Source organism: Lissotriton vulgaris, chromosome 2_1 (assembly GCF_964263255.1).
Source record: "Lissotriton vulgaris chromosome 2_1, aLisVul1.2, whole genome shotgun sequence".
In the NCBI taxonomy this organism is placed as follows: Eukaryota; Metazoa; Chordata; class Amphibia; order Caudata; family Salamandridae; genus Lissotriton; species Lissotriton vulgaris.
This window is the reverse complement of record NC_141687.1, coordinates 389,996,875-390,009,844: the sequence shown is the minus strand read 5'-3', so window position 1 is coordinate 390,009,844 and position 12,970 is coordinate 389,996,875. Positions and strand designations below refer to the sequence as shown.

Below are 12,970 nucleotides of genomic sequence, written 5' to 3'. Positions count from 1 at the left end.
TGGGCTCACTTGGTACTGTTCAAGCAATGTTTTTCTAGAGGATGTACATATTCTTTTAAGAGTGGACAAGATAAAGGAGCCGATCACCTGTCAAGAAGTGTGATGGATGGTCTGTTGAGCCAATGTGAACTAGTTGGCTTTTATTTGAGTGGAAGGACCGCGTCCAATTCAGAGTGGACCAGTCTGCTTAGAAGAATATCATGGTATATGGGGAAGTAGTTTGAGTGATCAAGCAGCATATGGGCTCACTGTGTTATCACAGGAGTTACTCTCTGATACTTGCATGGCAGGTTTTAGCACCACTGCCTAGCCAGAACCTAGACTGATGCTCCTGCAGGAAGTATTTAGTTTTAGGTGCTGTAGGAGCTGTCTTGGAGATGTCTAGTAACCTCCTTTCCCATCATTAACTGGGGTAGTGAAAGCTGAATATTGACCGTAGACATGATTTTGCATCCTCTCTAGAGTTTTACAGGAGAGGCTTACTGATTGCATTTTTCAGGGCATTCGGTATGAAGAGCATTAATCTTGGATCTGATATACATTTCCATTTAGGGAGTAATTGATTTATGTATACAAGTGTCTGTGCGGGGCTCTACTAGCTGGTTTTTGGGCCAAACCAGTTCGCAGGAAGAAGCTAAAGGTGTGATGAATCGAGAGTGGGCGAGGTTGGAATACCATGATTCTGCTTAGTTCGTGGCAGTATGTTTCTGTATTTAAATTTTTTGATTTTGCTATAAAAAGAATATTGAGGTCATTGCATTTTTCAAGGCATCGATGTTAGTCACCTGCTGTTGAAGAGTGAAAATCTTCCTTGATTGTATCGATGAATCACTGGTGCATTTGCTGATGTCGTCTTTTTTTTTTTTAGACTATTCGTCTGGTTCCTTCAGTGTCTCTTGCACAGTCTCATCCTTCACTTAAATACATCTAAGCCACTGGTATTTATTTTTACCATTTGTTGTGGACTTCATGCTGTTTTGGCGTTTTTTTAAAATTATGAACGCAGTAAGCTTTTTCATGTGATGTTTAAGGTAGCGATTTTCCAACACAGTTTCAGGGCTATTGCCTTTTTGTAATTCTAAGACTGTTGTAGGTTGTGTAAAACTCGTTCGCATTGATGTTTTTATGTCTGATTGCCACATGTCGCTTGTAGGGAGTAGGTTGTCACAGATGGTCATCAAGTTTTCCCTTACCTATCTTTTAGTTAGCTCTATTAGGTGGCAATTGGTTTGTATTCATTGGTGTCCAAAGCCTCCATTATAGATGAGTGGGGTTTGATGAGGCTCTCTGCAAATTGGGTGCTGGTATGTTTGTTCCAGTATCTAATTTGAGAGCTGCACTGGGAGAGCTGGCATGACATTGCAGCGACTGGATGTGTGGTTTGTGTTGGCTGCACAAGTAGCACGTGGTATTGTTCGTTACATGCTGAATTTGTTGAGACAGTGGTTTTCCTGTCATGTCCTCCGGATCCATTGGTGAAAGGTTTTTTTCTTTACTGTTAATGCCCATCGTAGTTGATCTGTGTGAGCGTTAGTGCTTCTGAGACTAGTACTGGTGAGGTAGCTTTGCTATGGAGATTTTCCTGATTTTACTATAAATTAATTTGTAAGCTGACCGGTTTCTAACATTAGCCTGTATCACGATTGTTCGATTATGCTAACGGTGAATGTTTTACAGGATTCCCATATTATTCTTGTGTTTTGTTTGCTAGTGCTGTATGTATATCTTGTTCTTATTCAGTTGTGCCACCCTGAAACAGTCTGTGAAACTGCTTGTCAAAGCTATTAAATTGGAAAAAATGTATAACCAATCCTAGTCCAAAGGACTTTTGTAACCTATATCCTGCATCTTTATCTTTCGTCTAGTCAGTTTAAGGGACATGTGTCTTTATTGAAATAGAGCATATATCAACCACAAAGCTATGTTTATTTTTCCTTGTGGTATATGCACACGGATTATGTTTGATTCTGTTTCACGGAGTTTGTTTATTTTATGCATGCTTTGACTTCTTATAAAAATGCTATATTTTAGAAAGGAAGTAGGAGTGGCACCCCAGAATGGTATTATTTGAGGTCAATTCCACTTGTCCATTGTGACGTTTCACACAATGTGTTTCATCTTCTCTGGCCAATCCTACGGTTTTCATATATCTTTGAAGATGCTTGTATATTGATTGCACGTAAGTGCATCCAGCAACCAATTTCCAGCCTTTGCCTGACAGGATTCTTGTCCACCTATTTTCGGTTATCGACAATCCTCAACTTTTGCTGGTTCACAGAACCTTACTGCCTAGAAAGCTTTAGTGTGGTACTCTAGCCTGCCCACTAATTTGGGTAACAAGGAGGTCATGATTAAGATCGGTCTCTGCATTTTATTCTGGCAAAGGCCATAGAAGCACTCACAATGTAATCTTAACTGCCTCTTCCTTGCCCAGGGACTGTTGCTGGCTATATGAATACAATAATTACGTTATACCTTTATTGTCGGATAAAGAGCAACTATTCCCCAGCATTTCAAAACCCACAATCGAAAATGATTATCTCTCGGATGGATAAAACTGCAGTTCATTCAACCAAGTGTGCCTGCATAGTGAAAGACAAAGGGTATGGTCCGTGATATCTTAAACCTATGCATTGTAAAAAGGCATCGATGAATAGAATGGGAAACTTACAAAATAGAGTCTAGACCAATCTCACAGAGGTTATGTTATCTTATGTTGATTTGTATAGCGCACAAATCTCCCGAGAGGGTATACAGGTGCGTGTTTGGTGGAGAGATAAGCAGCTGTAGAGAGTGCCATTCTGAAATACTTTTCAGTAACCTTGAAGACAAAATATCCATTCAGCAGTACGATTTGATGCCCTCAAACCCCAGAAAAGCTTATAGCTCTTGTGTTTTCAGTGCTTTGTTCAACTCCCCTCCCTGCCTTAAATCTAGATATAGAGAATAACGTAATTGTTCTGCAATTTAGCAGTAATATTATTTTCCTTGATAAATAAGAATAGCTATGATTAACCATGAATTCATCTCCAGCTTTCATTTTCATAAACGATGCTGTGCAACTTTCAGTTGTCCAAGAAATCACAGTTACAAGAAGGCTGTGCTTTTTCATTTCTACCAGCCTATCACTTATGACCATGCAGATTTGGCAATCTAAGCAGTCCCATTTTCACTGCTACCGAATATTCAAAGATGTCTGACTCCTTTCAAGAGGAGGACTTCTGCTGGTCTGAGATTATTCACCTACTGTAGAAAGTTGAATGCTTGACTGCTGGTTCATCTCTAGACACGTATAATCTAGAATTTGTGGCATATTTTCACCAAAATTGTCTACAGTTTTAGTCTCCCATGAACCCTGTCAGCAAAGAGTTGGCTTTGGAGAAACTCCATGGTGAAGGTTCAGAGTCTTGCTCCATCACCTTAGAGAAAATGATTGGTGTTTTGTGGGTAAATGTTGATCCCTGCAGCTTCTAGGAGTTGCTTACTTTTTTAAAGTTCAGAATTACCATTTCCAGAATTGTGGTAGCAGTGTACCGGGAGGGTGGGATTTGCAAATCACAGACTTTCATGTTCCACCTCAGTAGGACCATCCAAGGTTCATCCTGTTTGATGAATTGTCAGCACCACTACTACCACTCCGCTTTTCTTCCATCCAAGGGAGATACATTAAGTACCATTGCAATGGGTTACAATAAATACCTGTTATTCAGCGCAGAGATGCCTTTCTCAGTGATTGTGTGCTTTACAAGTACATGTAGTATGTGATGTTACTACCAGCACCTTCCATTTGGTCTACATGCGACCTTAGGATTGTTCACCATGGTTTTTGCTAAGGTGGTGTCCTGTCTATAATGCCAGGACATTCAACCTTAATTCATATTTGGTCTATCTCCTGAGCCATAAGATGTAAAAACTACTATTGTTGAAATGTTACCACCTACCACCCTGCCCCACCAATCGATGCTGCACCCTTGTCAAAGGATCAAGCTCATTAGATGTCAGTATAGGTATGTGTACAATTAAAACCTAGCAGGAGAGCAAAGGAGCACTAAAACAGTAGGAGGGAACCAGACAATACAATTCATGACTGTTTACAAGGGATAGTTTATTTTTCCGTGGGTAAGTAGTGCTGATATGTCTTCATGTTTTTTTCCGAAAAGCAGAAGTATGGGAGCCGTTCTTATGAGGTAATTTCTTATGGTGAATTTTCTTTCTTGCATTTCTTCAACTTCTGTCTTGCAATGTTTTTAAATGCCTTTTGGGTAATGCAACTGGTCTGATGGATGATGCTGGTTTGGAGTGAGTGTAGTTCTCAGTATTGGGATTTAACTTTTTTAAGCCTTTGATTACTCTGGCTTCCTTTGCAAGTAACATCCAATCTAAAGGGGGCAATTGAACCTACCGTTGCTGCCATCAGGTGAGAGAGGAAAAGACCTGGCACTGACATTCTGTTGATGCTTTCAGGCAGGCACAGTTGTGTATTTTTGTGAAGGGTGAGCTACTAGTGTGCTCTTTTGATTTTCTGGGCAGTGTTTTCTTTGAAGCTGAACTGTGTCGAGGGGTGAATCCAAGTGATTTTTGCATTACCTTTTTCTCTGAGGTGAAGCCTTCTAGGTTCATGTCGGATAGCCAAGCTTGCATCAATGGTTATTTGGTGCAATTTCAATCTTGAGGGGTTCTCTTTATTGTGTTGAGCTTTAGGGTAGGTGCCACACATTTAGTTGGATTAGATTGAGGCAGAGTCTGAGTTGATAAATATCATCAGTGAAGGAGATTTGGTGATAAGAGTTCATTGAAGATATGCTGGATGTTCTTGAACCTGGGTTCTCATTCCCCAGCTTCCTCAAGCACCGACTTAGGTAACTACACATTGATTTAAATGGCCTCTTGCTTTAGATTATTCCCTCCATGTGGTCATAGAGCACAAACCCCTGCGAGAAGAAACTGTTAATCTGTCTCATTTGTGATATATTTACGTTAATCTTTTGTTTTGGCATATGCTGGCTCTACCCCACGAAATGTATTGTGCTTTTTAACATCTTCCCACATATTGGCCACTTGAAGTGATGTGTAAACTTGTTTTTTTAAATCTCGTTTGCAAGTATGAAAAGCTTTGTATGGTATTTTCACATAAAAAAAACAACAATTCCTATTTCTTTGTATTGGTTGAAAGCCAGTAGGTTTAAAGCATGAGTGTTTCCATAAACGTTTAATCTTATTTGGCAACATTGACTTGAATAACTTCTCCTGCCACTGTTAGGCCATGGCTGTGTGCTGAGGCAGCGTCATTGTGTATATCTCGTCTTCATATATGTTCACCACTTAGTGTACTCTTTCCGTATAGTGCATCATGGCGGGGTAAAGCCAGATTAACACATTCTGTGTACACTGTGTTATGTGTCCTTGGCAAGTGGAACACACTATCAACATTTCTTCATTGAGTCTTACATCTTGTAGTAATGGCTGGCAGCTACAGTGGTGGCGATGTTTATACAGGAAGGTTATCACCAAAATCCTCTGTTCAAGGCCGACCGTGTTCACAGTGTGGAGTGAAAAGCAGCCAAGTTACTTCTGATTTTGCTCTTCCAGCTTTAATGGGTTTCCATGTGTTCATGTTGTACTTCAGACACCGAGATCTTCTGCTCAGTACTAAATGTCCATTTAAGATTAGTGTTAAGTAGAAGAGCGCTACAAGAGGCCCTCTGCAGACTTTTAATTACAGCATCATCTAACTTTGGAAGTTTTGCATTAAAAAAAATGGACATACATACTAAACTGGTGACCTCATATACGCAACAATTTCCCCAGAACACCTACAAACTTATCAAAGAGGATACATTTTGTAATTAATTTACATGTTTTTACATGAAAGATGTTGAAAACCTGAAAGTATTTTCCTCTGCTTTCTAGCAGGTCATCTGTTTCAGGACTCCAATGCATCAACAATAACCGAATGTACATGCTGTAGGCCATGTTATGTACATTTTCTGTCACTAATGCTGACTTACCTAATCATCTTTAAACCATTCCAAGCCTCAAGGAGCTGATTTGTTATGCTCAGAGTACGCTTTTTGAATAGAGTTTTACATGAAACTATCTGGACAAAGAAAAGCAAGCGACCACTAAAGTCCAGTGTTGAGTATGTTTACAGTCTGCAGGCTAGTGAAAGTTCACAAACTGTCCAAGTTAAACATTGACTTGGGGATATTTAAATGAATGGTGTTGACAGCTGTTCTAGATGAATCTCAACTGCCGTTTCACTTATTTTGTCTGGATTTATTTTAGATGCCGACGGAGTGATTGGCCGAGAGGACTCTGTGAACCTCAATGATGCAGATGAGGGTTTTTCATCCGGCGCCTCTATCAGCAGTCAACCAGTTGGGTCCAAACCATTATCTTCTTCAACTCAGAGAACAAGCAGCTTACGGAAAGCAGTAAGTGGGCGTCTGATTAAGGAAAAGGAATGCTCCTCTCTTGTGAAACCAGAGAGCCCTCGAGATACAGTTCCTCGAAAACAACCCCTGACAACAGCTTCTGAACCTGCAGGGGAAGCATTGGAGCTCTCTCCGATGAAGAAGCACTTGAGCCTTCCTGCAGGCCAGGTGGTGCCAAAAGCAAACAGCTTATGTCTCATCCGGACTGGCAGTGCTTCTTCCAGCAAATCATTTGACTATGTGAATGGCAGTCAAGCAGGTGCCAGCACCGGCATTGAAGGTGTTACTAATCTAGCAGCTGGCAATACCAACCGGTTCTCGACCATTAGTCTACAAGAAGATCGCCTGGGCAAAGCTGGGGAAGGTAAAGATCTTCTGTCCCCAGGAACCCCACTGTCTAAGCAGTCTCGGTCCCCCAGTTTTAATATGCAGTTGATCTCTCAAGTGTAGCTTTAACTTTTGACCTTGTCCACGTTGTGCTCCTTTTAACCAAACCTTGCATCCTCTGCACAAGACCAGGATGTGTCATCCCACGGTGTGAAACTACTAACTTTTGTGACCTCGTTTGTCTCAATCCAAGTGATCATACTGTGTTTTGTACTGAAACAGCAATAAGAGCCTCCTCCTTCTTTGTCCTTGATCCTCCACCCTTCCTTGTGTAAATGGGTCGTGAGGCAGTTTGAAATGAATGCCTTTTCATGCCTTCCTTTCTCCTTGGGTGATGTGCAATCCATCGTAGGTTGACCAGTCCCATTTCAACACTGTGAGACTGTGTAGACACTAAAGGAAATGGTGAATGTGATACCTTTGACTGCGAAGCTTTGCTGAGAAATAAATAGAAACCAGTTGTTTATCTCAATTGGCAGGACCAAGAAGAATGCTGGAACGTAATTTGTCTCTCTGATCCAGGAGTGCCTCAGAGATATGGTCATGACACTGGATTTCTGAGTCTGTGCAATCCATACTTGCCAATGTCGCTGCTCTAAGTCGTCTTCTTCACCGTACCTCAGAAAGAGGGTTGTTTGTGTTCCCACTCTTGTCTGTCATCTGAACAATGATCATCCATAAACCAACACATTCGTGAACTAGTTCCTTTACTCTCAAAGTGTGAGTTGGAGTGAATTGATGTAGCTAAGAAGTCACTTGCTCTGGTTTAATGACCCTTTCAATATGACCTTCAAGAACTCTTCAAGGGCAGTAAGTCATGCTGCACTTTTTTGTAACCAGCAAGAATAATCCATTCAATAGAAGTGTAAGAATGGAGGGGTGGTCGATGTTCTTTAAGTACAGATCTGTCCGGTCCTTCTCAGATGTGAACACCAGATAGTGTGTTTGGTCTGCTCAGGGGAAGGATTTCCTCAGGCTGCCGACTGCTGTGAAAGTACTCTCAGCTGATGTCTTCGCTGTTCCTCTTGAGTTTTGCTTAATGAGACCTGCGGAGAAAACACTCCTCTCTTGCTAGATCACTTTCAAGGAAATTAATCGGTGACAGGAGTCTGCCATTTGCTGGGGAACCATGCTGCAGATGTGAATAGTATTTATTTTTTATAACAAAGATTGTTGACGAAATCCTATCCTCCCGGGATCCCGTGAGTTCTTCAGTATTGGGAACGTGTAAATGGTTTCTAAATTTCACCTGAAAGAATCTAACTGCAAGGGAAGGCTGGTTGCCGATTTGGATTTCCTCACCGCTTACCCAGACCTCAGGACATCAAAGAAATTCCAGTTGCTGTAATGAAGCTATGATTGAATGTATACTTGATATTGTTGGGGCAGTTGTTAAAATGTTGGCTACCAGCAAATGATAAGCCAGTAAATTTATTTGTTTTTCCTGTTTTTATGTTTGCTCTCAACAAAGTTGATTTGACCACAACGTTGATAAGCCTCTTACTGATTAATTCTATTTATCATCCTTGTGTTTACATGTTCTCTGCCCTGAGGATAGGTGTCTATAAGCATTTTTCTGTCTGCATTTTTTCCTTCTGTGTAGGATGTTTTTATTTTACTGTGAACAATGATACATGAAGAATATTTTAGTTTTGCAGATTCATAGCAAACTCTTTGGTTTTTACCTCTTTAAAACATTAAGCCAATGTTTTACTGTAATACTGTGTAAAAATAAGAAACTCTTTTGTTTAGTTTTCTTTCACCAAACACTTTCTACTGGTGTAAACAACGTTTAGCATTTAAGTGTTTCTCAAGCCCAGTGAATTAGCAAATTAAGAATTTTATGTCAAATTTGTACTGCGATTTTTAACCTTTGAGTTTTTGAACGTCCGGTATATTTTCATCTACAGAGTTAGTATTGTATGTTCAACTGCAACTTTTCTTTTATAAGGTGTTATCCTAATTAGTGTGGAAATGAAAATCTATTTGCCAATCGCTCCTCGCCTCATAAACATTACATTCAAGAATACTCTTCTTTAAAAAAAAAACGAAAGAAACACACCAACTCACAGGATTTGCATCAGTTATGTATCCTAGTTTTGCGGAATTTAGACTATATACATACCGAGATAGTTTTCGAAAAGTTTTGCTGATAAATACTTGTTAGAGCCTTGTTTGTGCATTTAGTTTGTATTTGCCTCAGGAAAGTAAGGGTCAAAATACCGTTCTGCCTAAACAAGCAGTGTGTCATTGCTATGGGATTTCAATCTTCTACTTATTATGCACACTTGATTTCAGTTTTCCTCTGTATAACTCTTCAGATGGTAAAATATCCCCACTGCATTGGCCACAGTGGTGGGTAGTAATACTAAGTTATGTTTAACTTTATGTATGTGTAAGAAAACTCTGAAATTGAGTATTTTTCCCTTTTTACCCACAGCTAAGCACCTACAGCCAGTAAATCGGGGTGAGAGGTGTTTCAGCCTTTGAATTAACAAAGGCATTCCAGAAAAGTAGAAAACGCATACAACCCTTTATGCTTAGTTTAAACGTTCTTTTTCTTTTTTGAGTAGTGTGACCATTCTCCCATCTGTTTTACACTTGACTGTCTTTCCTGGCAGAAACTTAGGCTCTCAAAACTGCAGACCACTAACCTTCTCTTCTTTCGAACATTCCATGTTGCAGATTTGTTGACCCCAAAATCTTCCCATTTGCTTACCTAATTGCAATATGAAGACCACAGAAGAAGATGTAACTCTAGATGCGTTGCAAGAGGGATATAGAACTGTGTTTGCAAACCTTTCTCTGTAGCTTCTTTTTATATGTAGTTTACCATTTGCAATTCCTCTTTTAGTGTATGTTTTTAGTTTTGGTGTAAGAATGCTCAATCTATCCAAATCGCTCTTCTGCCAGTCTACGTCAGTGTATTATGTGGTATGTTAGTAGCAGATGTTATAACTTGTTGTTTTTTTACTTACAACAACTCAGCTTATATTTCTTATGGTTGGCATAAGTGAAAATATCTGGAGTGACGAGGGCCCAGAAGGCCATCAATTGGTTTGCCCATATTTCTAACTTCTGGTACAACATGTTTTCTCCTTTTTGGAATGCTTAAAAAGCACTTATGCATCTGGAAACGTTTGTAAGAGTCTTATAGCATAATTGCGACATGACATAATTATTGGGCATTCCTACAGTTGAACTTTTCTTTTTCCCAAGGCACAGCTGTCTTCTCACAATGACTACTCTACCACAGGGAACTTGATATTTCTTATCCTAGCAGGCAGATTTGTGTGCTGAGCCTACAACACTTATTCTCTGAATGCAACTGATGGCTTAACATGATTCTAGCTGATGACATCCTATAACTGGTACGCACATTTGTGGGGTACTCCATTTGCCTTAAAGTACACAAACATTAAATGCTTCCCTCAAAAGCCCAATGACATTTCTTGTGCCTGGTTTTCTACAACCTTTGTTAATATGGAGAAGTGAATGATCGCATAGTGTTGTCGACATTAAAATGACAATTCACTTTCTTCAAGAATCATCCCATCATCTTCTCTGATGGGTATTATGGAAGTTTGTCTACTGGTGGATGAGAGAAACTTGACATTTTTCAAGTGACTTAGGAAGAAGATATAAACCTAATGTGGGAAGGGATAGATCTCCTCTATTTCACCTGTCTGGGCGTCTGTATTCTTCACTAACTACATAGACTGTTAGCTCCTGAATTACACTTTTGCATAAATGATGAAAACACTTCTCATCGCCAGCATGTATTTAGCTATTTGTAACTAACTGAGGTTGGATCCTAAAATGCAAATGGTCATGTCAATAAATGCAGACAATGTTGCAGACATTGATATATGATTGATGATATGACTTGATCTCATTTAGCAATGATTATCACACTTACTAATCACTGAAAACAAATCCCCAAAAAGATGTTTGATTATTTATCAGTTCTCTAGAAGTATGACGTGCACTTTTTCAGTATATTTATTATTTCTTCTATTGTCCCGGAAAATCCCTGAATTTTTAGTCTACAGTTTTTCTTGCAATGAAAAATGTCCTTGCAAGTTTTATCTTATTGTTAGCTATGATTTATTGAGCAGCCTCATTGACTGGCAGTTAACATAATGCTTTATGCGAACATTAGAAACAGGAGCAAGTGTTGTGTCCCTTCCCTAAAACACATGGACTTTAGAGTGAGTTGAGGAAAACTTGGTTGTGGTGAGTTTCCGGAATACGTCTGTGTTAGTTGGCTGTTGTTGGCTTCCACATTCATCCCAGGCAGCTACAATATACATATTGTGTGAGCCATAATGCTTGGGCATCTGTGTTCAAGTAATGAGGAGTATGGAGAAGCACTATTAGACTTTCAAGAATCTTTGATTTTCCTACTTGAAATAAATTTCTTGAATTCCCTAGGAAATACCTCTGATTGGATAGGAAAACTCAGCGGTTGATGTGAAATCAATCATTTCAATATGTGTAAATATACCTCTAAGTACAATTGGCAAAATTAGGCCATGTTTGTGCTGTAGCATTTTAATCTGTGCACAAACCTCAACTGCAGAAGGACAATCAAAGAAAGGGAACAAAGATATTTATTATTTTAGATTTTCATTCAGGTGTGGTTACCTTAACACTAATTATATAGAATTAACAACGCATTGGTCATGTATATTAGATCCAAATATTTTCGATTAGTCCATTTGGCCCAGATATATTTGCTTGGGAAATTTGAAAAGGACTCCAAGTGTCAGTTTTTTACAGATGCTAGCTTCATCCTTGCTTCCAGAGTCTGTAGTGGTGATTGGAAATTCTACCACTTTGGGTGTATTACACTTAAAAGAAAGTAGTATGTCTTAGTTAAAATGGCTTTTTATTCCGATGTCTTGTGACATGAGAAGTAATACGGATGCCAGAGGGCAGACCTTACTTCATTAGGCATAGATTAGTCCGTACTATTGGTGTGAGTGTGGCACCAATTTATGGATCATAAGGACATTAAGAACATTCTTGGTTAACCCAACATTTCAATGTGTAGAAATACTCATTGGCCAGCATGACAGCTGCATGGGTGAGTTTTCTTCTTATCTCTGCTTGTGAACATTGGATTGCTGATACTGGTGGTTTCCCCAAATAGGCAAAGATTTTAGACATGAGAAATACTGATTTCTACGGAACTCAAACTAGTGTGTTCTAAGGTTAGTGGTGGAACAGCGAGACCCAATTAGCCAATGTCTAATACATTTGATATTCACAATTTAGGCTGACCAAAAGGCTTTAAATTAATGTTGTTGTCACTGCTAATAGCATTCTCTTGCTCAGTTATATGCTTTACAAAATGTTTGAGCTAATTTGAGGCATCATAAATTAGAAAGCTATAATAATGTGTTTATATGCACCCAGGGAGCAGTTAGCCCCCATATGCTGTAGTCTGAGACGGATTTTGTGTTTAATAGGGGGAGGTTCAACTTGTCCTTAAAGTAGACGTTTTATCCCAAAATATTTTATGGGGTGGAGGTGCTCAATTTTTGCACTATGGGAGCATTTACCACAAAATATCACAATGGATATTGCTAGACCTTCAAGAAATATACCTCTACCTGGTATTGCGTGACTCCACCTGGAAGCATAGCACTCTTACATCAAAGGCAGCAATTCAGTGGTTGAGATCAGTGTCAAACAGCTTTACTAGAAGTGATCAAATTTACTACCCAAAACAGCACCTGCATTTGGCTGATTGTTACTAACCTTGTTTACTTCTCCTCAGAAGAGTCCTATTTCATTTAGAAATGTACATAAGTATAGTTATTACCTTGACATTGCTACTGTTCTAAACCATAGTGTTGACATTTCTTTGACACATAATATTTGATCATTTGTAATGGCACATAATGTTTGATCGCCACTACCCCTCCCTGAACTGCACTTTTCACTTAATAGACCTTCATCAATAAACAACCTTTTCCTCCCAACTGCCCCTTCCAGAAGGGAAAGAAGCATGTCTTAACAAAATAGTAGCAATGTTTGCCCACTTTTTGGTCCTCTCCAACGTGCATCAAGTGACTGTGATGTCATATCCCGCATCTGCATAAGTGACTTTTGTACAAAGTTAAAATCCTGCAATAAGTCTT

The 12,970-nt window shown here is 39.4% G+C and overlaps 1 protein-coding gene across 2 annotated transcripts in view; it reads left to right on the top strand.

Moving 5' to 3' along the window:
• The window catches only part of HYCC2 (hyccin PI4KA lipid kinase complex subunit 2), a 699,566-nt gene extending 687,902 nt beyond the window's left edge, over positions 1-11,664 (top strand). The window contains exon 12 of one of the 2 annotated variants that reach the window (XM_086955234.1): positions 6,286-11,664. In XM_086955234.1, the coding sequence (XP_086811360.1) occupies positions 6,286-6,884 (599 nt within the window). In that variant the 3' untranslated portion in view covers positions 6,885-11,664. The remainder of the gene's footprint in view (positions 1-6,285) is intronic. The other variant, XM_086955235.1, reaches the window with a different exon arrangement.
• Positions 11,665-12,970: the final 1,306 nt, after the last annotated feature.